Here is a 26,171-nt window from a genome sequence, read left to right as displayed (position 1 = left end):
TGAGGTTCATAAAATTGTCTGATCTCCAGCCCCCGAATCCCGTGCTCTTTCCACAATAGCACAAAGCCAACGAATTCCTGACCAGTGATGGATCAATGCCCACTTGGGGAGGCCAGCCAGTGCCTGGAACAACCTCGTTATATCCTTGTCCACAGTTTTGTACAAAACTTAGATGAGGATATTGGTGTCAGGCTGATCAGAGTTATAGACGATACCAAGCTGGGACCAAGCTCCAGCGTTTCCAAATCAAACAACAAACCAAATCTAAATCAAGCTGAGAACTTAGGTCTGAAAACTCAACGACATGAGTATAAATGCTCCAGCTGTGGTCCCACAGCTTCACACACGCGCAAGATTCGGGCGTTTTTATTGAGATCCCGACACACGTCAAGAGTGCTGCCATGCGGCTGCCAGCAAACCAACTGGAACGCAAGGATGGTCCTCTCTTGTATCCTGTTGGGATCATCTGGAGGTCCAGGCTGATGCCAACGTGGGGAAAGGCCAGGCCCCGCAGCCCACTGCCATTCAAAACAAAACCCTGCTTCCAAAACCCATCACGGAGCAGAAATGAACACGGCAGAGGGTTTGCCATTGCACAAAGGAGTGACTGCCACGGCAGTGTTCTAAGGATCAAGACAGGATTTTTCTCTTTAACAGTGCAGGCTTCAAACAGCAGGCTTGAAACTGCACCTGTGTGATAAGACCTGAAAGAAGGTGGATGGCATGGTGTGAAATGATCTGATAGCACGGGAAATTGTTGTTAGGAGGTTTTGGCACTTGAAAAACAACACATCTTATTCCTATTGGCTTCAGCCTGCGTCTTCCCCAAGATCATCCTGCCATGCTCCTGTCTGGAAACCTTCAGTATTAGAGCTGAGTGCAGCCTACATTCTAACATCTCCCCCTTTCCCTACAAACGGACGGAGGACACAGTGAGGGGCTCCAGCCAACTTGGGTATTATTTGGCTGTACACTTTCTACTTTGCTTTCTACTCTAATGTCAAAATAAAGTACTGCATTTATGTGCACCTACACACACACACACGTGCAAGAAAGAACGGGGTCCTGGTGGTTAAGGATTCCAAATGGCAAGTTCTGTTCGGGTGAAACTTACGGAAAGCAAATGGCAACTGGTGTAACTTAAAGTTCGATACCTATTGAATCATTTTCCCTCAACTCTGCCTTCTCTTCTGGAAGATTCTGTGGGGATTTTGAGGGTTGTTGTCAGCGTTTTAAAGATCTAAGCGCTGGGAAGAGTAACGTTCCTCTCGGGTGGATGGGCTGCGACGTGTGTTCACGGGCTCCTGGTCAGCACATGTAGCTCTCCCATTGTGACTGGTGGATCTTTTCTTGTTAAATCAATTCTTTCTCTTCGTCTTCCTTCCACTCTTCATTTCTCAGCTCTGGACCTTTCCACCTTGGTCCCCATCCAAGTCAACTATGACTAGGGTATTAAAAGTCCTTTCTGTTCTATCTGCTTTGTTACAGGGTCCTACTTCCTTGTTCAGGAACAAGTTACAGGAGCTCACAAGTTGGGAGTTTTTAGCCTACTCACAGGAGAGTGGGAAAGTGTGTGCGTGCGTGTGTGTGTGTGCACACGTGTGCGTGTGTGCTCAAAGCAGAGGGGGGTGGGAGAGGGAGAAATACAGAGTACCGGGAATTATCTCTGCATAAAGAAATTAAAAGGGAATATTTTCCAGAGCAATTGAAGCCCATCTCCTGAACAATGACGACAGCTTCTCATTTCAACAACAATAGAGGGCACGTAGGAGTCAGCTCATTAGAATATCTGTGGCTCTTTTCTCTTCTCTCTGCATTAAGCCCCCATAATGTCAGTTGTCACTTATTAATGACAATTAACTAGTAATCAGCAGTGAGACTCTTCGAGGTGGTCTTTGCCTGACAGGTGAAGAAAGAGAACATTGCGTAGTGCCATGCGGTGACATGGAACCTTCAAAGGAGCACGGCATTTCCATAAATTATTTCAGAAAGAAATTTTCTTTTATACATTCTCTCTAAAGCTTAAGGATCTTTAACCCTAGCAAGGCCACGCTCCCACTCGCTCTTCGCACTTTCTTTCTTACCAAATGACATCCACAAACCATCTCCAGTGGGTAGAACTGCATCTCCATCCACCTGGCCATGCCCCCCAGGCAACAGTCCAAGTCATTCCCGCTCCTTTCTTGCTTCCGACCACTAGTTATGGTTACGTCCGTGCAGCATGCCCAGGCCTGTACCTGTTGCACTTCACCAGCTGCCTCACTGGTCCAGGGGCCTAATTCTGCCTTCTCACTGGCACGTTCTCTCTCCTTATTGCCCATCTATCTGCTCTTCCCTCCCTCCTAATGCAAGTGGCAGAATGACCGTAACCTTTAATAGACCACGGAGACCATGAACCCAGTCTCAAAACAATTTCCCAGCGTGTCCAATCTGTGCGGGCCCTGCCCCGACCCTCCCCTGAGCCTCAGCCCTCCTACTGTTCTTCCTGCTGGGACATAACAGACACAGGTTTGAGCATCTGAACACAGGCACCTACGGGCCCGCACCTGCTCCCATGGGCTCCTTCCACTTGGCTTTTCTACGATGCTGAGGGTTTGACTGGCCTTGAAGGACTCTAGGAAGTGGGGATTTTCAAGAAGGAAACACTTGGAGAGTAAGAAGGCTAAAGAGAGTAAGAAGGCTAAACACTATCCCTACAGGAGAAAAACATTTATTGTCTTTGAGGAATTGTGGCTTAAGAAAGGCCAAATGTGTTCTTGGGAAATGGCCTGACGATACGTAGCAGAGGGGAAAATAAACGCAGCCACTGTGCCTCCTGCTGGGAGTGTGCTAAGAAACTGCATTGCCAACGTCGCCAAAAAAGTCAGCTGCATCGATTCACGTCAAAACAATGCCATTAGACTATTCTCCTGGCATGGAAACCATTGGCAAAATGGATGACTTTTAAACCAGTGTCTGAAATATCAGACTTTCTAGTCCTGATATGGGATTCCACTCTTGAAAAGGAAAGCCTCTGGAAGAAAATAACAAGAAATTCAGAAATCTAAGTGTCTTAGATTGGGAGTTTGGGATTGACATGTACACACTACTATATTTAAAATAGGTATAACCAACAAGGGCCTACTGTATAGCACAGGGAACTCTGTTCAATATTCTGTAATAAACTAAATGGGAAAATAATTTGAAAAAGAATAGATACACGTATATGTATAACTGAATCACTTTGTTGTACACCTGAAACTAACAACATCGTTGATCAACTATAGTCCAATATAAAATAAAATTTTTTTAAAAAATCCAAGTGTCTCAGAAAAAAAGGGCACGCTTTTATCAAAACAGAAATTTTAAGAAAAGGGGTCATCTGTAACTTTGTGACTCCTTTTTTTTGAAATCTTTTCTTCTGAGAAGCTAGAGTGATGGCAACTTGGGCACCTCCCTGTAGCTTCCAGTTTTGTCAGGAGGGTTTCCTGACACTACAGGGCTTCCATGACAACAAACAAGATGTTACACATTGTCACTGTAAGTTTCCAACTATCTAACCAGAACTTAAAGATGAATACTCACATTATATTTAAGATAACAATCACCGTGAAAAGGGCTGACACTTTAAATGACCCCCTATTTGAAATATACTTTTCATAGTAATCTGAAGTTTGAACAAAGTCCTTTCCATCAGATTTGTGTTTGCAGATCATTTCAGATTTTAATGCCCTTGGTTTCTACTAACTGTTGGAAGGCATGATGGAAACAGAAGGTGTCCCAATCAACATCCAGAGTCCAGTCTCGAGAAGCAGTCATCGTCACGCCATTCCACATACCGATATCTGAGCTCACCATGCTAGAATTTTGCATATCCAAGTTATTCATGTCTCAAAAACTGAGTGAGGACAGGAATCTCCAAAAGGAGAACAAATAGCTTTGAAAGTGGACATTAGATTTTACTAATTTGTAAATCAATATATTACAAACAAAAGGAAAGTATTTTGGGCACTACTGTCTCTTAAAGTTAACAAATCAAAACATAACTAAATATTTGCCTTCCATAACTGTAATGACTTTAAAGAGCCAAAGGTTGAAATTGGTAAGAAAAATGATTAATTGGTCAATCATTCCTCAATATAAACTGGGCATAATGACATGAGCTATGTATCAGAATGCTATGGCTTAGAAATATGATTCAATATTTAAATTACACAGGTCACAAAGGATTAAAAAATTCTCACCTTTCTTAGTTTTATTATTATGTAGCAAGATGGGTGGAGGGAGTCAAAAGGTACACACTTCCAGTTATAAAATATGTAAGTATACTTTATACATATACCAGAGATGTAATGTATGGCCTGGTGACTATAGTTAATAATACTGTATTGTATATTTGAAACTTGCTAGAAGAGTAGATCTTAAAAACTCTCATCACAGGAAAAACGAGTTCAGTAACTATGTATGGTGATGGATGTTACCTAGACTTATTGTGGTGATCACTTAATAACATATACACATATATCAAATCATTATGCTGTACAACTGAAACTAATATGATGTTATATGTCAATTATATCTCAATTAAACGTATGCTTTGTACCATATCTCAAATATTTTAACAAAATGTGATGACCTATGTCAGCCCACAGCTTCTACTATCTGTTCAACTGGTAGACGTCAATCACCCTGGAACACATCACCAATCTTTATACCAGTCAGATCAAGTTGCAAATATTTTTGTGTGATTGAAGAAAAATAATGGCTAACTAGTTATGGGTCAACTTCTCAATAGTAGTTGGTGAAAGCCCTTATTGCTCTATGTACCCTTCAGAACCTCCTGACCTTAATTGGTCTGAAGGTGACATGCCTTCCTCCTAATCTTTACAACTATGGCATAAGCCCCTTCATATTCCTATCAGAAACCTGGGTCAGAGACATCGGTTCTCAGTTAGCAATGGCTTTGAACTTGAGCTCTGGAAGAAACTACCCTGTGGAAGATACTTCCGACATTGCCTTTTTTTTTTTTTTTTTTTTAATTGAAGTACAGGTGATTTACAATACAATGTTGGGTTAGTTTCAGGTGTACAGCACAGTAATTCAGTTATATATATTCTTTTTCAGATTCTTTTCCCTTATAGGTTATTACAAAATACTGAGTATAGTTCCCTGTGCTAGACTTTTGAATTGGTCCTTCTCTCCTCCCTTCTATTCCCTCTAGGTGACCAAATCGCATCTTCCTAGGATAGTCCACTTTATTCTGAGATTATCTTTGTTTGCCTAAGAGATACTAATTGTAAATTAGTCATAGAAATCCCAGAATATGGAATTTTTCTCCCTATTCCAAGTTGGGCAATTTAAAGACAGTGCTGGTATATAATATACTTGACGTCTTTGGGCACGTTTTCATGGGCCATCTACCCTGGGAGAACAGCACAGGAAGACACGCTGTCATGTTCTCGTGCTGGAGCCACAGGGGAGCTGCAGACCTTTGTCAACTTCTTTCTTTGTTGTGTGTTTTCTCTAAAATATGTAAATTGGCCACCAAATTTAAATGGACTCATAATTCACATGAAAGTCCTCAAAAAAAATCATACAGGTTCTTAAGCCATCTCTTCTTTAAATAATATCAGTGGACTATAAGCATTAAAAATATTATTAAAACGTCAATATTACACTGGCCAATTAGTGAAAATAGCCAGAATTAAAAAAAAAAAAAAAAATCCTTGTGTTCACAAAGCAAAGGTGGACAGAAATGGTCGTTCTCCTGCGAAGGGTGAGGAAGCTGGTACCAGCTCTCTCGTGGGTGATTTGGGCACAGGTATCAAATCACACTGTGAGACAGAAATTTCAATTCTGGGTATTTATGCTAAGGAAATAACCAAAAATATTCATGGAAATATTGAGTGGAATATTCTTGTGTACTCATTTGTAACACTGAAAACTTGAAAAGAATCTAAATGTTGCTTTTCCAAATTCTAAAACAGAATTAATTAATAAGTTATAGTACATCTCGATAAGATTTTTGATATTTTTGATATTTAATGAAATGGGAAAATACACATTATCTACTAACAAGTAAAAAAAGCAAGTACAAAAGTAGGTTGAGCATCTATTTTGTAGAAACATGAAAAAAAAAGATGCTAGCACTAACATATTAAGTGATTTTTCTCTAGATGAAAACAAGTTAATTTTTATTTCCTCCTTTATTTGTGTGTGTGTGTGTGTTACAAGTTTTCTGCAATGACTATGTATTACTTTTATTATTAACGGTATGGGAAAATTACAAAGGCTCTCCAAATCTGACTCTTTGGTATCTTTTCACTTTATAATTCGATAATTGGCTTTTAATGGTCTCCACCATCTTCAGAAAAACAAAGTAACAAGAAATTTTACCTTGGAAAAAAGCAGAAACCTTTATTTGTAGGTACAGGTTTCTGAAAATTCGGAAGCAGTTTAGACATGATTTCAACTAATGTTTCAAAGCTTTTCAAAGATTATCAAATATAGAAATGTAGGAACATAAATCTGAAAAGTTTTTAATCTCTTCTTTTTGCATACAATGCCTGAGTTTGTTTCTCTTATATCAACTAGTGTCTATGATTATTTTATAGGCTTTATATCTTTTAAGTCTCAACTAAATAACAATGAACCTCCAAACCCAACCCACATTCAGAGGAATATCCCAAACCTTTTAAAAATCCACATTGAACGGAAAAAAGATTTAGTTATTAAACCTGATACTCAAGCTGCAAATACAAATGCAAAATAGGGTGATGTCTGCGTGTACACAAGGTTACAAAACTGCCTGCTCGCTAGGCCCTCCAGCCTCCTACCAGGCAGGGGACGGGCGGATGGCCAGCTCCCTCCAGACGCTCAGGGCCATTTGCCCTCAGGCTCCAGAAGATGCAGCCTGTTCCCCTGGGGGAAGGGAGAGAGGGGCCCCCTGAGAAACGGAGAGCACGCAATGCCACCTGTGGAGTCCATTGGGGGACACACAAGACCAGATAAAGGAGGGATGCGTTTCTTCAAATACTGATGAAGGAAGCAGAAACTCGTGTAAGTAAATCCTCAAATTAGAGGCAGCCAGTTTGTCCCCTGGATGTTACCATCTGTATTTATTTACAAATCAAGTTTCTGTGTTACTAGGTAGACCTGTATTCAGTTGAGGATACAACAAACTCGTAACTAACATCATTTCAACTTATTGTACAAATTGAACAGAAGATAGAGCTGGCCTGTTCTGCGGCCGAGGGGAGCCGCCGCGGGAGGTGATTGGAGGAATGCTTATCCGCTGGGGGTGGGTGCGTAGAAACCACAGACCCTCCCCTGGGGCCGGTCACACCTGAGGGCAGATCACAGGGCACGCACCCCGGGGCAAAGCCTCGTGGGCTCAGGCCCAAGTTCTGTCAATCATGGGCCTTGTGAGCTTGGGCAAGTGTCCACTGAGCCCAGCAGGGGCTCCCCACCTGCAGAGGAGGTGGAAGTAACAGACCCCCTGGGGCCCTGAGGGAGTTACTCCATGTGAAACACTCAAAAGAGTCCCTGGCGAGGAAGGGGGGCTCCTCGCCAGGGGCCTACTAGGATCCTCGCCAGACAGCAACAAGGATCACCGTCTCATCAGCAGCAAATGAGCAAGTCTTCTGGCCATCGGTTGGGGAACTCGGATGACAAGATCACAAGGTGGCTGATGAATTAGAAAAAGGAAAAATGAAGGAAGGGACTCCCCCCACCTCGAGTCCCACGTCCTCACCCCAGTGGTCAGCACTCAGCTGCAAGCTTTCACACGGCCCCACGGCTCCACATGGGGACCGAACCCACCCCGTCCCGGCCTCTCACGCCCGTCACACCACCTCACCCGCTGCACCCGCTCCAAGGTGAAATCACAGAACATACATCTGCAGGCCTGTGCTAAAATAAAGAGAACTTCGAAGGATCATCGTGCAAAGACCCCACTACACTCCACCACAGGGCTGTCACTCCTCCCCGTCACCCCTTGAGCCCAAAGTATGTAATCCCCCAGACACTGAACCAAAATGTCTGAATGGCTGAAGCTCCTAAAGGACAGAGCTGTTTACCCATGAAGGTCAGGAGAAGGCAGCAAACCTCCCCGGCGCTCTGCGGCCTCAGCACAGATGGTGCAGAGGTGGCCGCCCTGATTCTCCTCCCACAGGGGTCAAGGGCTTGGCATGGAGGGAAATCATGGAAACAGCACAGCTGAGTGCTGTACATTCTAAGCTTTCTCAGGATACTATTTTACGAAAACTTAAGCAAAAGGTGGAAAAAGAAATTGTCCTGCTCATGTCGTTATGTACTTCCGCGGCAAAGAGGCCAGACTAAGCAGGAAGACCCGGATTTCATTCAGGGCCAGGGGCACAGCGCTTACAGGCCTGGGGTGCCGGTGGTCTTCCGCGCAGAGCAACGCCCCTCCGCGTGCTCCAGGGCAGCTCATTTTATAAAAACTGTACATTTTTAAAAGTGCAGAGATCAGGCTTTCCTCTTTGGAGCAACGCAGAACCAATTCCAAGCCCCCCAGGGTCTGCTGCTATAGAGCAAGACCTGCCCTTCGACCGCCCCCCACTGTTAAGGCTCCGGATGCACACAAAGGATAACTGTAAACATTTAAAAATAGTGCGGAAGCATTCTCCAAAGGAAGCACCTCAGTCCCTCGATGTACAAGCCAGCCATCGCTCAATGGCTGTCCTCAGGAATCCGGTGGCACCCAGCGGAGTTAAAATTTTTAATTATCATTTTAAGAAATGCAATACTGATGATTTGAATGAAGCACGTCAGCACACAAATCATGAAATGATGATTCCGACTAGAATTTCTGTTGGTTGATTGCATAAGCCATACCTCTCGTTGCTGAAATAACATCTCAGAGGCAAAATAATGACGACATGACAATCTATGTAAATCAAGAACTGCATGTGGGTTTATTTTACATTCGAGAAAACAGTGGATTTAATTGTGTGAACCGAAATGTACTGTACAATATTAATGATAGAACATCAAAATGTATAATTAATAGTGCATTGCTTGCTTTGTTTTCATTTATTTATTTTTGTCTGATATACATGCATCTGGAAAGATGCAGGTGCCAGTAAAATTTCTCTATTTAAATCAAGCTGCAGGAACTAAATTTTATTCAAAAATTGTGGTTGTACATTATATACACAGAAATTTAATATAAAATGACAATATAAAAAGTTAAAAGAGAAAGCATACAGCCAGAAGGTACAAAGAAAGTTGAATAGATTAAAATGGTACGATATGTAACATATAGGAGTTTTTAAGCTGATGCTGGCAATTTACAAGGAAAGGACTCCAACATTTGCCCCATTTTTTTTTTTTTCATTTACCAATGCAGCACGCTTATAGAAAGGTCAGCTTGTACCAAAGCTTACATTTGTAAATAACTATAAACTGCAGTATTTTACAGAAAAAAGAAATAGCATTTTTACACATTTTTAAATAATAGCTTGCATACTTTTTTTTTTTTTTGCCAAAAGTGGCATTTTTTTCAGCATCCAGAGGGTTTGGGCATAGTGGCAACTGGGGTGTTTGTTGTCGCTGCTGTTAGTTTTTGTGTTTTTTTTGTTTTAAACATGTGAAGTTGTGGCTTCCTAACCCCAAGTCCTAGACAACTTTCTATTTTCCAACAGCTGCATGCATGCTTCCTTCACAAACCAGTTCTGCATATAAAAGCTCGTTTTTTAATTATTAAATAAGTTTTGTGTCTGACACAGCTTTTGATCTGAATGAAATGCCTTTAAGCCTTTTTTTTTTTTTCTTTTTTCTTTTTTTTTTTTTTTGAGTGAAAGGCACAGAAATGCGATTACAGTCCTCAAAGGGTTAAATTTGACACTAGGACGTTCTATGACCTTTATTGTCATGGCAACTTTGTAATTTTAGGACGTCTTTTCTCATTGTTATTTGTATCTTTCTTTCCTGCTAAATAAATGTCTCCGAGTAGTGTGCCCCACTATTTCCTACAAAAGAGAGCTGAACATCGAGAACAGATGTTGAAAATAAAGATCAGACTTTGACTCACGGAAAAAGAAAAGGAACATGCACAATCGGACGAAGAGCGTATAAATATAACTACAAAATATGTGTAAGAAAAACCAAGGTCCAGACAGGCAGTCAGCAACAAAGGGCAGGCTGATTTTGGAGGCTCAGGCCAGGCCTAGTGCAGTATGACGACGTTTAGTGCAATGTGCCCCGGGCCCGCGCGGACCCAGGGCTACTGTTTCTCCAGCTCCGTCACGTAGATCAGGTGGTCCTCGGGAGACTTGCCGTGGGTCTTACTAAGGTGCAGTTTGACTGCGTGCTTGCTCGCGAAAGTCCGGTTGCAGAGCTTGCACTGGAATGTGGAGCCCAGATCGTCCTCGGAGGCTCCCACCGGGCCCAACACTTTGTTCGCCAGGACTTTGGAAACGTTCTGCTGTTCTTGAATCTGATTTAGTGTCAGCTTGGAGAGATCCTTCAAGCTGAAGCCTAAGTGTGTCTCTAGATGATTGATGTACGTGGAAGCAGTTCTGAACTGAGAGGCACAATCGTTGCAAAAGAAAACAGGATGCCCTGTGTCCAGGTTCTTCAGGAACTTGGTCCCCCCTGTCCTCCGCAACTGGTACTTGACGTTGGCCAGCCAGTGGCTGATGGTGGTCATGGAGAGCCCGGTGAACTTGGAGATGTGTACCCGCTCCTGAGGGCCCAGGTCCGACATGATGTACTTACCCTCCGGGGTCTCCCGCAGGCTCGAGGCGAACTGGGCCTGCAGGATAAGCAGGTGCTGCGGGTTCCAGTTGGACTGCCGCCCCTTCCTCTTGTGAACGGGAGACAGCTCGTCCACCGCCTCCTCGAAGCTGCTGCCGTCGGCGTCCGACTTCTCCGACACGGTGGAGGGCGTGGAGGACTTGGGGGTCAGCCGGCCCGTGAGGTTCTTCACCATGTCCGAGATGTCCATGAGCGCGCTCTCCCGCAGCGGCGAGGACACGCCGTCGGCGGCGCCCGGGGCCAGGGGCTTGCTCTTGGACTTGGTCAGGTCGATGGGCTGGTCGCTGCCCTCGTAGTAGTAGCGGTCCAGGGCGCCGGGCGGCTTGGCGGGCGGGGCGGGGAAGGCCGGCTTGTCCAGCATGCTGGTGCTGATCTTGTAGAGCATGGCCAGCGGGTCCAGCGAGGGGCTCACGGGCCTGGACACTTTGCCCAGGTGGGTGTTCATGATGGACTGCAGGGCGCTCAGCGGGTTGATGAAGGAGGGCTCGGGCGAGTGGTCCGTGATGATGCCCAGGTTGTTACAGCCGTTGGTGACTTTGGCCTTGAGGGGCTCCGTGCCGTTCGGGGTGTGGGCGTCCACCGCACCCTCCTTCTTGGTCTTCCCCGCATTGGCTTCGGGGCCCTTATTCTGCTGCTGGGGCTTGCCGCCACCGCCGCCGCCGAGGTCCTCGGCCCTGGGGAAGTCTTTATTCTCCTTGGCCACGGGGGACGCGGCCTTGGCCGGCGAGCCCTTGTCCTTCTCCGCCGGCCTCTCCTCCTTCTTCACGCTGACCTTGCCCGTGACCTTCTCCACCAGCTCCTCCATGGCCGACACGTTGCTCTTGTGGGGCGGCGGCGTGAGGCTCCCCGGGGAGTGCAGGAGCGCGCTGTGCTCCGAGGACAGCGACTTCACGCTGCTGGCGTAGGACGGCTGCATCGGCACGCTCTGCACGGGCGGCGGCGGCTTCACGGTGCCCGGCAGCTGGTAGGCGGCGTGGATGCTGGGGTAGCCGCCCCACGAGGGCGCGCCGTTCTGGGCTTTGCTGATGGCCGTGGAGACCGTGTTCTCCAGGGACTTCAGGATGTCCACCCCGCCCCTGGGGCTGTCGTCCAGGTCCTCCTCGCGGAGGTACTGGTAGAGGGCGGTGGGCTCGAACTTGTCGGAGGCGTCCTCACCCTCCTCCTTGATCTGCTTGTCTGCGTCCCCGGCCACCGCCGGCGGCGCCTTCTCCTTCTCGGGCTCCTTCTTCTCCTCCGGGGCCGCGGACCCCGAGGGAGAGTCGGGCTGCTTTTTGACGTGGGCAGCGGGCAGCCGCGTGTGTGTGGTGGGGGGCAGAGGAATGGACTGGATCTTCTCCTCCACCATGGGGTCCAGCACCAGCTGCTTCCCTTTCTTGGAGGCAGAGGTGGTCACTTTCAAGAAGTGGCCGGTGACCATCATGTGGGCGGTGAGCTGCTGCAGGGTGTCGTGGGAGCTGCCGCATTCCATGCACTTGAGGATCTGGGCCTTGCGGGCCTCGAACTGCCAGGTGTAGCTGGCCCCGTTCTGGTAGCCGTAGCGGTTGTTGGGCGTCACGTACGGGTTGGCCGACTTCTGGTCCTTGGCCGACTCGCCCAGCGCCACTTCGGCCGCGATGCCCGCCGGTTCGGGGGAGCAGGGGGACGCCAAGTCCTGCAGCGCCCGCTTTTTGGTGGAAGGGACCAGCTTGGTGATGGCTGGCACCGGCTCCTTGAGAGGCACTTTCTGGTAATGCTTTGTCTTGATCATGTGCACGCTCAGGTCCTGCAGAGACTCAAAGGAGTGGCCGCAGTACATGCACTTGAGCACCTTCTGGGCGTCCTCCTTCCCCTCCATCTCCATCAGGGAGCGCTTCCTGGGCTTGGACCACCGCTTGGTCTTCTCGGAGTCCTTGTCTCTGTTGTCGTCGCGGTAGTGCCCCGTCTCGTTCATGTGCACCGTCAGCTCCACCAGCGTGTCGTACGCGGCGCTGCAGTCTTTGCAGCGGAACTTGCTGGCGCCCGTGAACACGGAGCCGTACAGCTTGTTGTTCTGCCGGTAGAGCTGCACGGTGCTGAAGAGGCTGGGCTCGGGCAGCAGCCCGTACGAGGACGTCTGCTGCAGCGTCTTGGCCAGGGCGGCCTGGTGCCAGTCATAGCCGGGGCCGCCGCTGGCGCTGGTGCTGGTGCTGGTGCCGGAGCTGGAGCCCGAGCTGGGGGTGCTCGCCGTGGTCCCGGTGGCCCCCGCGGTACTGGTGGGGGGCATGGGGGCGGGGGTGGAGCCCTCCTTCTGGCCGGCATCGCTGTTGCTGGTGGTCGAACTGGACTTCTTCAAATCCAGAGCCAAGCTGGACCAGCAGGACTCCGAGAACAGGTTTGCATACACGGCCTTGATCTGGGCCAAGCTGTCCTGGGGGTAGCAGACGCCCTCCCGACCCTGGGGCTCCTCTTTCTCTTCCTTGGAGGAAGAGCTCTTGAAATGGGCTGGCGGGTCGCTGTTTTCGCTGAACGGCGACCCGTAGCCGGCGTCCTGATTAGTCGCGGTGCTGATGGGGGAGTTCTGGTAGCTCTGGGCCTCCTTGAGCTCCGCTTCCTCATTGCACACGAAGTCACTTTCCTGAACGTCCAAAGGCAGCCCATCCTCCTCCACGTTTTCTTCATCTATTTCTGCTGCCTTCAGTTCTTCCTCAGGAACGTAAGCTAGGAGAGAAAAATGAAACACGGTGAGGAGACGTAAATCATCTCCAAGGACGCGGCCTCCCCAGCAGTTAGATGATCTTTAGAAAGATGTTTCTCAGCCGAGCTCCCAGGCTACAAGGCTACCTCCACTTTATATATCTACCCCTTCTGCAGTTCGACGGCAGGAAATAGGTTTCCACCAAGACAATCCCCCCTCCTAAGTGAATACATTTCGACGGAAGGGCAGCGTCTGCCCTCTTCTTAAAGATGTCAGTGTGGCCGTCACAGCTGGGTGGGAAGGGAAGGGGCCCCTGCCCCTCCTCCTGCAGGCTCCTCTTTTTGTAAGCAGCGGGGGTCCCTTGTGCCTCCCCATGGCGGGGGGCGGGGGGCGGACCTTGTTGTCAACTTCTAGGGCAAGATAATAACACAGACAGTATTCTACGGTTTCCGTAAATAAAAACGCTCCTCAATGGCAAGCGATAAAAATACTCTGGTCTCCACTAAAAAGGAGAAAGCAACATAGCACCACCAGCGCCCCCCTGCCTGGACGGAGCAGAAGTCTCCCACAGGTGACACCCGACAGGGGTCAAAGAGCCACGTGTGTACAAAGCAGCATTATTCACAAGGGCCAGAAGGTGGAAACAACCTAAATGTCTGTTGATGGATGAATGGGTGAACAAAATGTGGTTTATACAAACAATGGAATATTATTCAGCCTTTAAAAGGAAGGAAATTCTGACATATGCGATGGCATGGATGAACCCTGAGGACACTATGCTCAGTGAAATAAGCCAGACACAAAAAGACAAATACTGTAGGAGCCCCCTTATATGAGACACCTAGAGTAGGGAGGCTTATAGAGACAGGAAGTGGAACAGTGGTTTCCAGGGGGTGGGGGAGAGGAAGGAATGGAAAGTTGGTGTTTAGTGGGTTCAGAGTTTCAATTTGGGAAGACGAAAAGTTCTGGAGATGTATGGTGGGTATTGTTGCATAACAGGGTGAATGTACTTAATACCACTGAACCGTGCACTTAGAAATGATAAAAATGGTAACTTTTGTGTTACGAATATTTTGGCACAATAAAAAAATTTTTATTCTTTACAAGGCCTATAGTATATGCTACAATGGCCTGCTACAGGCCACAGCTGCACAGAGGGTGACTTCTTGGGGTGAAGGCGGCATTTCCCAGAAAAACTCAGGATACTGACAGCTGTCCCAAGAATGGGAGGGATGGACGGCATATAAATCACTAGATGGAATCTGACCTTTTACTGCGGCACATTTTAGATCCTTTACTATGTGACAGATCTTGTCAATCCCCAAGGGGACATAATCGCCTGCACCTCTTAACTGATTTGACCAAAGCATACTTGTACTTCTTTTTCCTTTTTTTTTTTTTTTTTGAGGGAACAACTAGTGTTGCGTCAACTACCTGGGAAATTTGGGGTTAAGATATTTCCAGAAAGGCCCTATTAAAATGCACTGATATGACCTGAGAGGGTGTCTCATTAAGTAGAATCACTCGTTATCACGTTATCAGCACCAGACCCCAAGGGAACGCGGCAGAGAGCACGGGGTTTTCAGGTACAGTGATGGAGAGACGGAGAAGGAGGTGGCAGCCCAGGGGACGGACGCGGGCAGGAGGGAGACACACGGGAGGGTCTGCGCCCGCACGCCGAGAGCTCCAGGCACGATCGCTCGTGAGCACAAGTGAACACGTGGCGAGCGACGGCCGCTCCACGGGGCCCTTCAGCATCCCTGCCCACTCCTGCTTCCCCTCGCGGCCGTCCCCACGCCCGGGTGGCAGCATCGAGCGACCCAGGCACGCGTGTCCACGGTGCTTCCCAACGGAAGGCAGGACTGCGTCGGAGTCCACTAACGAGTCAGAGAGTTACAGCCCATGAGCCCCGCGCCATCGCGGGGGACTCGCTGCCGAACCTCCGGGGTGTGTTTGTCACCCACCGGTCCTCACTCTGCGGGCGGCATCTCAGGGCCTGGAACCGCACGGACGTGACTTGCTTGGCATCTGCCCACACGCGTGTCCGTGTCCCAGCAGAGTGGAATGTCATCAGGCCCTGCTGCATCCCGGGCCCGTCCTGCTCCCAACAGACCAGCCGGCACCCGGGAGCCCCCAGGTTGAGCTCAAACGCCTCCTGTAGGCCACCCCCAGCCCCAGGGCGACAGTTACTCCTGGAACCACACAGAGCAAACCCCGGCCTCCTAAGGGTCACTGGTTTCTGCCGTTCCCTCCCTGGGACACCCGTCCCCCGTTTTCCAGGAGGGGGAAGGGGGACCCCTAACGTGCCTGCCTTCCTGGAGCTCGTCTCCCAGGGGAGACACGAAGCTGGGTGAGCAGGCGGCCAGGGGAGGGCCAGGGCGGGGGCACAAGTTCAGAAAGGAGGGGAGCCCCGGGGCGGACCCGGGGGCATCCTGGGACCCGCTGGCGTCCCCTGCCCCGGGCCGAGCATCCCCGCGGGGAGGCGGCCCCCAGCCCCCCTGCCCAGCGCACTCCAGGTGTGACACCATGCTCTCCGGGGCCAGGGCGCCGCCGGCTTCCTCCACCCGCCCTGCCTGTCACTCTTGCCCGGTCCCTCCGCAGCCTCTTTCCAGCCAACCCTGACTTCTTCCACGACTCCTCCAGGGCACGCCCGCGAGCACCGGATCCACGTCCACCTGTGAGGCTACCGGGTGCAGGCCTGGGCTCTCCCGCCCCGTCGGGGGAAGCTGGCTTTGGGAGGCCCTCTGGCCTGTAGTCCGAGTCTGCCTCGCGTCCGGCATATAGAAGCGGCCTCAGCTGCTGTGACCGGAGTCCATGGCGACGTGGGCGTTCCACAGGCGCCCCCCGTCAACTTCGTGCAGACGCACGACTGACCCTGCCCCCTCCAGCCCCCGCCCCAGTAACAGCGCACTGCCTCCTCCTGAGCTGGGAGTCTCCTGCCTCAGCTGTACCGAATCCCCCCCGAAACAAGTGTCCGCGCCGGAAGAGCGACGGCTGTCCTCAGCGCCTCCTGTGGTCCAGCTCCACAGCCAGAGGGGCCCCTGCCCTAATTCGGACGCTCCAGCCTCTCATCAGACGAGCAACCGCCACGCCGCTGGGCCTCCTGCCCTCCTGTCCTGCCACGCTCTTTCTTCCTCCACAGCCCCTGAGCTAAAATCGCTGTCAGGGTCCACGAGCTGCACAGGGGGCGCAAACCCCCACGTGGACCCCTCCCTCCGCCACAGGTCCAGTCCCCGCGCACCCTGGTCCCAGGGGGCACCCCGCCCGCTTCTCCACCTGGTGACGAAGCTCGTCCTCAAGGGGAGGCTCAGATGTCACCTCCTTCGTGATGCCTTTTAACCCCCTCCCCGAGTTCATTCCCGGAAGCATTAAGAGATGTTTACCTGTCTGTCCTCATAATCAAACAGTGAACTTGCTCATTCAACTAAAACTGCTGAGTGCCACCTCTGCCTACCTCCCCCCACTGGGCATTTTCTTTCTTTGCCCCATTTTAACCCTCACAACCCTTCAAGTTAGCACCCCTGAAAATGCCCATTTTGAAGATGAGAAAACTGGTCTTGGAGAAGGTGACCGACTTCCCCAAGGTCCCAGAGGAGACAAACAAGGATTCAAACGCGGGTCACCTGACGCCCCGCCGGAGGTCCATCCACTCTGCCACTATCAGGACCGAGTTACTTTCCTTTGTCTCATTAGCACCTCAATGCCAACAAACACTCTGAGTAAATGCTTGTGAATGAATTAATGACCCAAGGTAATTCTTGTTTTTTTTTTTTTTGGCTGTGCTGCACAGCATGAAGGGATCCTAGTTCCCTGACCAGGGATTGAACCCGTGCCCCCTGCAGTGGAAGTGCAGAGTCTTAACCACTGGACCACCAGGGAAGTCCCTGACCCAAAGTAATTCTGTATCAGTGTTTAGGACACCTCTTATGTGCCCATCATGCTGTTATAATTGAGAGAATCTCAATGAAAAAAGAGTAAAAGGAGAGAAATTTTTTGACACCCTTTGGCCCAATAGTTTTACTTTTGGAAGTGTAGCCTCAGAAGGTGACATAAAATACAGACTAAGCTTCATGCACAAAGATGTCTTTTATGGTATTATTCCATATAAAATTTTCCACAACGTAAATCTTCAACAATAATCGGTAGTTAGGTGATTTTTCGTTTATTCCTAAGATGCAATATTATTCAAACATTAAAAACTATGTTTTAATGACAAGGGGAGAGGCATTCAATGGAAAAAGCAAAAGACAAACCTATTCACAATACAATGGAAAAATCCTTTTAGAAAATGTTAATAGTGGTTTTTTTCTAGATAATGAATATATGGGTTTGTTGACTGAAGTGGCTCTTGATAAATATCTGTTTTCAAAATCTTCTTCAGTGTTTTCAATTCAACAAGCACAGATTAGCCATTTCACACCATTTCTGGAATGAAATAGCTGGAAATAGCCACTAGCCCGACGCTGGGAATTAAGGAGCCTGGAAGGGCAGGGCCCAGCCTGGGGGAGGGAATGTGGGAAGGGCTTTGTTCGTTGTTACTTTTATATTTTCTAATGTTAAAAAGTAAGAGGTGGGAAGAACAATGAAGGGGTACAGATGGCGTTAGGGTTCCTGTGGCAGAATTTCGGGGGCGCCGAGAGTCTGCCCGCACATAGGCCACCTCTGTCTTCCTCCCGGCCCTGCTCCTGTATCCTCACCTCCTTCAGCCTTCCCTAGGGAGGGGGCTGCCGGGTCCCACCGACAGGGGGGCAGGAGGCAAGGCCTCTCCTGAGACCCACAATCCACCAGCCCAGTGGTCACTGTGCTGCATCACTTTAGCCTTCCACCAACACGGTCCCTGTCCGTTTCTAGACTTTCAGGATTTCTACTTTTATCACACACTCTTCCACTTTATTCATCCTGATACGCTGATATTCTTTGGCTACTTTACTCTTCTACCATGTACTTTTAGCTCACTGTGTCTATCTTTTTAATGAGTGAACTTTTCAATTCTAATTTACAAGCGGCACGAGGAAACACAGACCTAGGGGGCAGCTGGGGGCCATCTGTCTTGTGTCCCCACCACTGGACGCCCGTCTGACCCCGGAGTAGCTTTCCTGCCCCTCCTCGGGCGCACCGGGCCTGGTAGAATCAGCGTTGGCAGGAAGCGCACCCACCTCCCCAGGCAGCCCCCCCACGAGCACTTCCCTCCCTCTTCTCACGCCCCCCTTCCCAGTGGCCCTCGGACCAAGTGCTGGTCCATATCACCCGACTCGGCAGCGTGCGTGGCCATGTGAGGACACAGATGATGAGCCACAGATGCTGACGGGCACGAGGGATTCCTTTACAGCCGTGCCTGAGCCCCCTCTCCCGACCCCCAACCCCTCCCACCCTCCAGAACTGGGCTCACATCCTGGAACCAGAGCCCTCAGAAGGATCCAGAATCTACCGGGTTTCACTTTAAGAGCTTGGGCCTGGGGCAGGCGGACAAGGGCTGTGCAGGTGGAAATTCGCAGACCGGACCCCATGGTGCCTGGAAACGAGACCTCTGTTCTCCTGGCTTCGGTACCAGGCGGGGATGGGGTCATTTGCTTTTGCCACGTCGGTATCAGGAAGGGGACACACCCGAGACACGTCCCCCCTCAGCCACATCTGTCCCACACAGGAGCGAGCCCAGGTGTGCAGGGCGTGGGGATGGCGTTCACCTGCTCGTCCCCATTGGGTCCACGCTATGGAGCCATTGCTGTGGCTCCCTGTTGAAGGACAGACACCCATCATTATCGGGACCTGAGGACAGACTTACAGAAGGGACAGACTGATGAAGACACGGTGACCCCCATACAATCACTCACCCCATCCTCCGGGCCTCAGTTTCCCCAACAGTGGGGCTATAGGAAGTATTCATGGAAATGGCAGACAGACCACCATCCTCATCACCAAGCCCCCCTCTGTGCTTGCGGGCCCCTCCTCCTCATCTCGCCCTGCAGACAGACCCTCAAGATGAACTAGGAAATGCCCACGATGGGCAGTCCTCCCACGGCTGTCAGAGGGCGCCCTGCTCAGCCTCAGGCCTCACAAACTACTGCTCACATCACACAAATGGGGACAAGAGGAACAAAATAATGAGCCCTCGTCCCAGGGAAAGTGGTCCCCTCCCTGGCCCTTGTCACTGTGCAGCAACCAGACGTGAGATTTGGGCCGATGGATTACTCGGGATGTTAGCCCTTGAACTTCTGCATCACCCAGGCCCCTCCTCTGCCTTCCTACAGTTTCCCTGATCACAGCCACACAGAGGAAGGAGCGGGAGGTGGGAACTCATAGAGAGCAGTTCCTGGTTAGGCTCTTCCCCAGGCCCCAGGGGGCAGGCCGTGGAAATAAATGACAAGAATCAGGTTGGGGAACTTTGTTTATCCAAGCTCTCTTTCCCTCATTAGCACACACAATTGAGAGCTGGCTGTGAATGAGGAAAAGGGAAATTCAAAAGTGACAACTATAAAACACAGGTCGTTGGTCCCTGCTTGGGCACTGGCTTACAGTAAATAACAAACTTGGCTATTGTATTGCCACCTGGTGAAACTATACAATCATACCAAATTACACGTTTAGCTATATCAAACTAGGTTTTCGACTGGCAAAACGTGATACCCACGAACAGATGGCCATCACATCAAAGTATATTTACAATTCACAAAAGGGGCTTACACACACCTCAGTGATAAATGAACAGCTTCAATTCACTGTAAAATCTTGCAAAACACACTTTCTTCCAAATTTATCATCGATCACTTGTAAAGTAACTTCACCTCTGTTACAAAGAGAGCAGGTGGGTTTGGTGAAAGAAGATATTAGGAAATAAAAAATGCAGAGAAAGCAGACCCAGGTCAGGGCCCATTCCGTGCTACTCTGAAAGGACAGCAACATACAAGTGGGATGTACGTTAATTTATGAAACTAAGTTCTAAATTTTTTGCAGGAAGGTTGACAACCTGCCACGCAAATCTGAAAGGCCCCTTCTGCTCTGATGTAGAAGGAGCAAAAATTGTTCTATCCCATTGGTAAATTTTAGTTGTCTGGCACCAGTCGCTCACGTACCAGTTTGCTAAACCAGCTGATTGATAACGGTTATTTCTTTACCTAAAACCCAACAGAGGCCATTTTTTAGAATTGTGGGGTCTATAAATAAAACGGCCTATGGTTTTTACCCAATTCTAGTTTTAATTAGAAATTCACAGGTAACTTCCTTAAAATAAATACAACGGCTTCCCTTTCTCCCTGCCCCAGAATTCAATGTCAAGTTATCGGGGGCCCCTCCCACTCCTCCCAGTGAGCACATCAGGTATTAATCTTATGCCTGGAGTTTGTTGCAGTTACAACAATGTAATTTAACATTAAGTGAGAAAGCACAAATTAAGGGCTTAAACCTCAATTTAAAAGACTGAAAACTTTCTGTGATTTTCAGCAATGTCAGAAGGAAAAAGGAGAGAGAAAATATATGAGAATCTTGAAAAATTAAAAGAGAAGTTAAAATGAAATGAAGAAGGGCAAAAGCTAAATAACTCTTGCATGAACCTAAGAAAACACGCACTACCAACGAACTGCGTGTTAATATACGATGCAAATGTTCTCTCGATCCACAAATTAAAAAGCCATCCATCCCCGAGACATGCATGGCCAATGCCAAGCATGGGGAAATCCATGTTTTCGGTTATTGCCTCTTCATTTGGGGAGGGACATACACCACTCTAGGACAGTCTGATGAGTCCGGGTCTACAAACCCAATATTAGCCAATTAGGTCCCAAACCAGGTTCCGACCTGGTATTTTCTACCACCTGAAACGAGAAAAGACTTTTCGCTCAGATAGAGTGATAGATGACATTTAGAAATCTGGAGAGGAGATTTGGGCTCGAAATATCTCTTCAAATGGCTGAAACAAGAACAAAGAAATGTAACTCAGCACACGCCGAACTACGCAGGGCTTACGTCTCAGACACGTGTCTCCAAGTTCAAATCCAGCAGCCCATTCTCGTAAACGCACAGGATAAAAGAAGAGAGAAGGAAACATCAAGTCTTTGGGGATTGGGGTGTGGATGGGAACAGTGCAGGGCACACCCCTGCAGTTGTCGACAACACGGCAACTATTAACACAAAGTTAGGAGAATGTTTGTCTTTAAATATATTACAGTCTATATAAATTATGTACCAATGTGATCCACCAAGAGCCAGCATCTCCTTCGTAATTACTGCTGTACTTGGCTGGAAGCTTAATACAAGGTCACCTGACTTTCTTGAAATCCCCTTAATAACAATAATGGCGTCTGCATCAGTTACATCCACACTATCATATCAGAAAATATTGTTCTCTTGTCATAATAATTGGGTTTATTCTTACTATTACCAGTGAATTCTCCTAATTGCTCTCCTAGACGCTTTTTTGGAAATTTTGCCTAGGCAGAGGCAGGGAGATAGAGAGACAGAGAGAGACCTGTAAAAACTTCCAAGCTTGGACAGAGTGATTACTTGTCACGATCTTTCATTCTCAATATAAGCTACAGTGTTCTAAAAATTCACATGGGTACAGATATACCAAAATACATGAAAATATTTGTAGAAATTTTTACTGTTAGTGATGAAACAGAACAACATACGTCACGAGGTGAATGAATACAACTGTTTAGCCTGAAAGATCTGGATGAGAGCAGCTACTGAATCACAGAAAAGAGAGTCAACTCAACGTCGTTGCATTTTCTCTGCTGAAACCCTCAGCTCCCCTCTGCCCTCACCTACCCGCACCCTGCGGAACTCTGATGAATGAGTAAGCCTGGAAATGGTAACTGCAGTATGAAATTCTCCTTTTACAATTACTTACAGAAAGAAATGACATTCCTCCCCATCAAATAAAACAAAGACTCCAAATCATCATTTCTGCTATTTCTTTTTGTGTCAAAACAGCTTTGCCGTCACTCCCCCCGCCCTGCCTGAGCCAAGCACGCGGCGTGGAGTGTGACACGGTGAGCACACGCGGCGTGTCCTGCCGTCAGCGGAACGACACGCAGAGCAGCTGTGCCGGCCTCGGCGTCAGGACAGGCACAGGGCGTGGAAGCCACCAGCCTCCACGTGGGTGTGGGTGTGTGGGTGTGTGCAGGCGTGAGCACATAAAAACCACAAAACACGTAGACCCCATCAGCCCCGAGATGAGAACAAGACAACTGGATCTTACAGTTAGATGTCACTTTTTTTTAAACAGATTAAATCTTGTTAATATTGTTTTGCCATAAAATGTGCCTTCTGGATGCCAATGTGTCCCTAAAGACGTGCTGTCATCATGAGTCGCATAAAATCCCGTGCATTCTGATGCAAGTGGACAGAAGGTAACGTATACGGTCCCTGCTAGAGGTGAATCTGACACCAACAACGTGTGCCCCGGTGGTTTACAATGTACATACACACATATTGTCTGGAAAAATATGTTCCTCTCAAATTGTAATTATACAATGAGGCACATGCATCTTCAGCGAACTAGATCGATTCTTTTTCTCAAATCCCAGCCCAAAATTTTTTTAAGTATCTTTGCTTCTTTAAAGAAAACAAGATTTGCTCTGATATTCAACAGTCATTTGAAGAACGGGGAGAAGTGACAGCTGTCTTTGGTTTTTAATGGCTAAATGTAATAAAGTTCCAAATTCCCCAGAGTCTGAGTAACCCTGGCTCTGAGCAATTAGAGCCAGGGTTCCTCAGAGAGATGAACAAAAGTGTGGGTGCCTCACTGAAAGAGCACAGCAACAATAGAAGAAAGGCTTCCCCTGATCATGATTTGCTTTCTAAAAGCCAGCTTGAAATCCATCCTTTGCCATCCAGCAGATACCAACCTGCTTACTCAAAATAGCCACTCACACAAGGTAACCGGCACGCATCCGTACCTGTTCCTGCCTGATGACAACACGTCCCGATGGAAACTGAAAAACGTGTTCTTTCAACAAAAGATGCTCAGCTTCTGCCATGTCCCCAAATTTAGATATTTGGAATCATTCAGATATTGGCATTTAATATAACAGGCCAGATGACTAAATGTTTCCATCTTTAACTGACTTGGATTTTCAGTAACAGCGTCTAGACAGAAGAAACGTAGTGATACTGGAAAATGCAATGATGCAATGTATGAATATAGCATTTTAGTGTGAAAATATGTTGAGTAACCCACATTAACACGCTTGAATTTACAAGGATGTTATAGCACACTTGGCATACAGAGTAGTCCTTTTGCTAGAAAAACTGATTTTTCTAGAAGCAGGGTGACAGGTCTGGGATATCTCGGGAAGAGGAACTGGGTTCCAGTTTTTGAGGAAGGTTAAACAGCACTAGCAGTTCAAATAAAATGGCTCCTCCTCACATGGACAAGGAAGGGAGTAAAATGACGTTTTAGGCAGAGAGAAAGCCATTCTAAAAGTGGATCATTTATAATTACAGGGAAATGAAGAAGAGGCAAGTTCTCTTCCCTCCCTCTAAGTTTTTGAGACAGGGGTCTAAGAGGTGTCCTAAGAGCCCCCTGGGGTTTTACTGGCTGAAGATAACCCTTGCTGGCAGCCCATCAGAGAGGAGAAAAGAGCCTGCCCGTCCTCACCTCTCCCCCGCCAGCCAGCCACACCCCTGCCTCCCTCCCTCGGGATGAAAAGAGCGTGTTATTAGCAGAGGTCTGCTGGGGAGGCCAGGGCGCCTCGTGCTGGTGGTTCTCCCGCGATTCTAATCTCCTAGATTTACCTGCTCTTCCTCTTCCATCTGATAAACTATACATTCCAGCATTCTCATTAGGGTTCCCATCACCAAAGGGAGTGGAGATGAATCAGTCCCGGCCCCCCTCCCCGCTTGGCTCTGTCGAGGTGATTTCACTGAAACGTTCATTTCCATCCCTGCTGGCAACATCAGAATGGAAGTATTTAAGCTGTTTCCATTACTTATACAAATTACCATGATGGGGTAGGACAGACGTTAGCGTCGCGCACATAACTGACTTCCATACATTCTTTACAGGAAGCGTGCGAAGGAACATTGCTAGATCATATTATCCAGGCTCAATAATGTTCTCCCTGTTACCGGATTCATTAACTTGGCACACTGGCATTTCACTTGCTTTCTGTGTAAAAACTGCCGGGCTAGCCGGGCTCATTTAATTTGGAGAAGGAAACCTTTGTCAGCAATGATGTTTTGCTCAGGTGCTCTAAGAGGGTGGGGAGGGGTGGGGGGAGGAGGAGGAGGGAGGGGCAGGAAACAAGCCGGGGAACAGGAAACAACCTTGTCGAAAATGTTACCTTCCTGATGCAAATGATGAGAGCGGAGTCAGTGAACGACGCCGGTACTCAAAGATGGCTGTCACTTCAGACAGACACCGGCACGACTCACCTAGACAGGTGACACTTTGGTGCAGCTAAATCCTGCTGTATTATTGAACACCTGGAGATGGGGCTCAGGCAAACTGCGGGCCTGGGATGCCTGGGGCACCTGGAGATGTGAATTCAGCAGGTGGATGGATTTCACTCCTCATCTGCATCCTTAAGTGAGGCTGGGGATACAGTCTCCTGGCTACAAAGATGGAGGAGGGGCTGGAGTCACAGTCTGGGTTCCAGCCTCGAGCTTTCTTCCCTTTCTTTTCCCCTGAGATCCAAAGCAGGGGCTAGAGCGACGCTCCAAGTCATTAGGGGAGACTCGGGGCCCTTACACTAGTCATTCTTTTCCTGTTTAGAAATCTCACGGAAACAATTCCTGGTTAGTCTAAAGACATTTCCTCTTTTGATTTCTTCTGGAAGTCCACGTATGAGGTGCCCTGAGTCAACCCCGAGACCACACCTCTAGAAGCTCTGGCTGCGGGTGGGAGTCTTGGAGGACGTACAAGGTTCAACAGTTTCTAGAAAAAGGTTTGAAAATAAAAGATTCATTCAAGGAGCATCAGAAAGAAAACAAATTCTATTCCAGCTGTTCTCCCAGGAAAGCCTTTCTCCGCGAGCCCAACTGAAGGAAGCTCAGCCTCAACTCCACCTTCTCACTTGGTTTCCGTGTTTCTCTCTCCCAGTCTGTCTGCTTTGGTTCTGTTCATGAAACTGCTTGGAGAGAAATGCTGGGCATGTTTAAATCATTGAGAAAAAAAAGGGGGGAAAGAAACTATTTGGAGGGAGAGAGCACATACTACAGCCCATCCAAAAGACCGTGTGGGAGTGGATTGGAAAGAGGAAATCAGCAAAGCCAAGCGATGCCTAGAAAAAAGGACGTTTGATGCTAACAGATTTCAAACCCCTGCAACCATAGCTTGAAAAGGAAAGAAGGGCATTCGTGTAAATATATTCTCTGTAGAAAGGTGAGGGGCCCACTGCAATCAGAAGCATCTTCTCCATGACAACACTGAAGTCCAATCTCAAGTCGGAATGGAATACATTCTGGGATAATGATCCACCCAGATGGAGAGGATGTCTTTTTTTCAGCACGCTAGAAAGTTATTTGAGGGGATGGATAATATACTATTATTTTTAAAGACATAATTTACTTGTTCTTGGGTAAACATGTCATACCCACAGAATATCTGCTCGACCGGCATTATGCTTTGGATTAAAATGGCATTGAATAATAACAGGTAATATTTATTGAACACTCTCTCCAGACCAGACACTGTCGTAAGTGCCCTGCATTTATTAATTGTGTTAGCCCCTCACCAGCTCGATGAGGGGAAAGCCCGTGTCTGCTCTCCACGTCCACGTGACGACACTGAGGCATAGAGGCGAGGGGAGCTGCCCCCGGA

The 26,171-nt window shown here is 48.3% G+C and overlaps 1 protein-coding gene across 1 annotated transcript in view; it reads right to left on the bottom strand.

Moving 5' to 3' along the window:
* Positions 1-8,914: 8,914 nt before the first annotated feature.
* Positions 8,915-26,171, bottom strand: part of TSHZ1 (teashirt zinc finger homeobox 1) — a 75,091-nt gene continuing 57,834 nt past the window's right edge. Inside the window, exon 2 of the mRNA XM_068563446.1 lies at positions 8,915-13,434. Within this exon, the coding sequence (XP_068419547.1) occupies positions 10,226-13,434 (3,209 nt within the window). The 3' untranslated portion in view covers positions 8,915-10,225. The remainder of the gene's footprint in view (positions 13,435-26,171) is intronic.

The sequence above is a fragment of the Eschrichtius robustus genome, chromosome 14, assembly GCF_028021215.1.
Source record: "Eschrichtius robustus isolate mEscRob2 chromosome 14, mEscRob2.pri, whole genome shotgun sequence".
Taxonomy (NCBI): Eukaryota; Metazoa; Chordata; class Mammalia; order Artiodactyla; family Eschrichtiidae; genus Eschrichtius; species Eschrichtius robustus.
The sequence above is the reverse complement of the archived record's forward strand: the minus strand, read 5'-3'. Positions and strand labels throughout refer to the sequence as shown.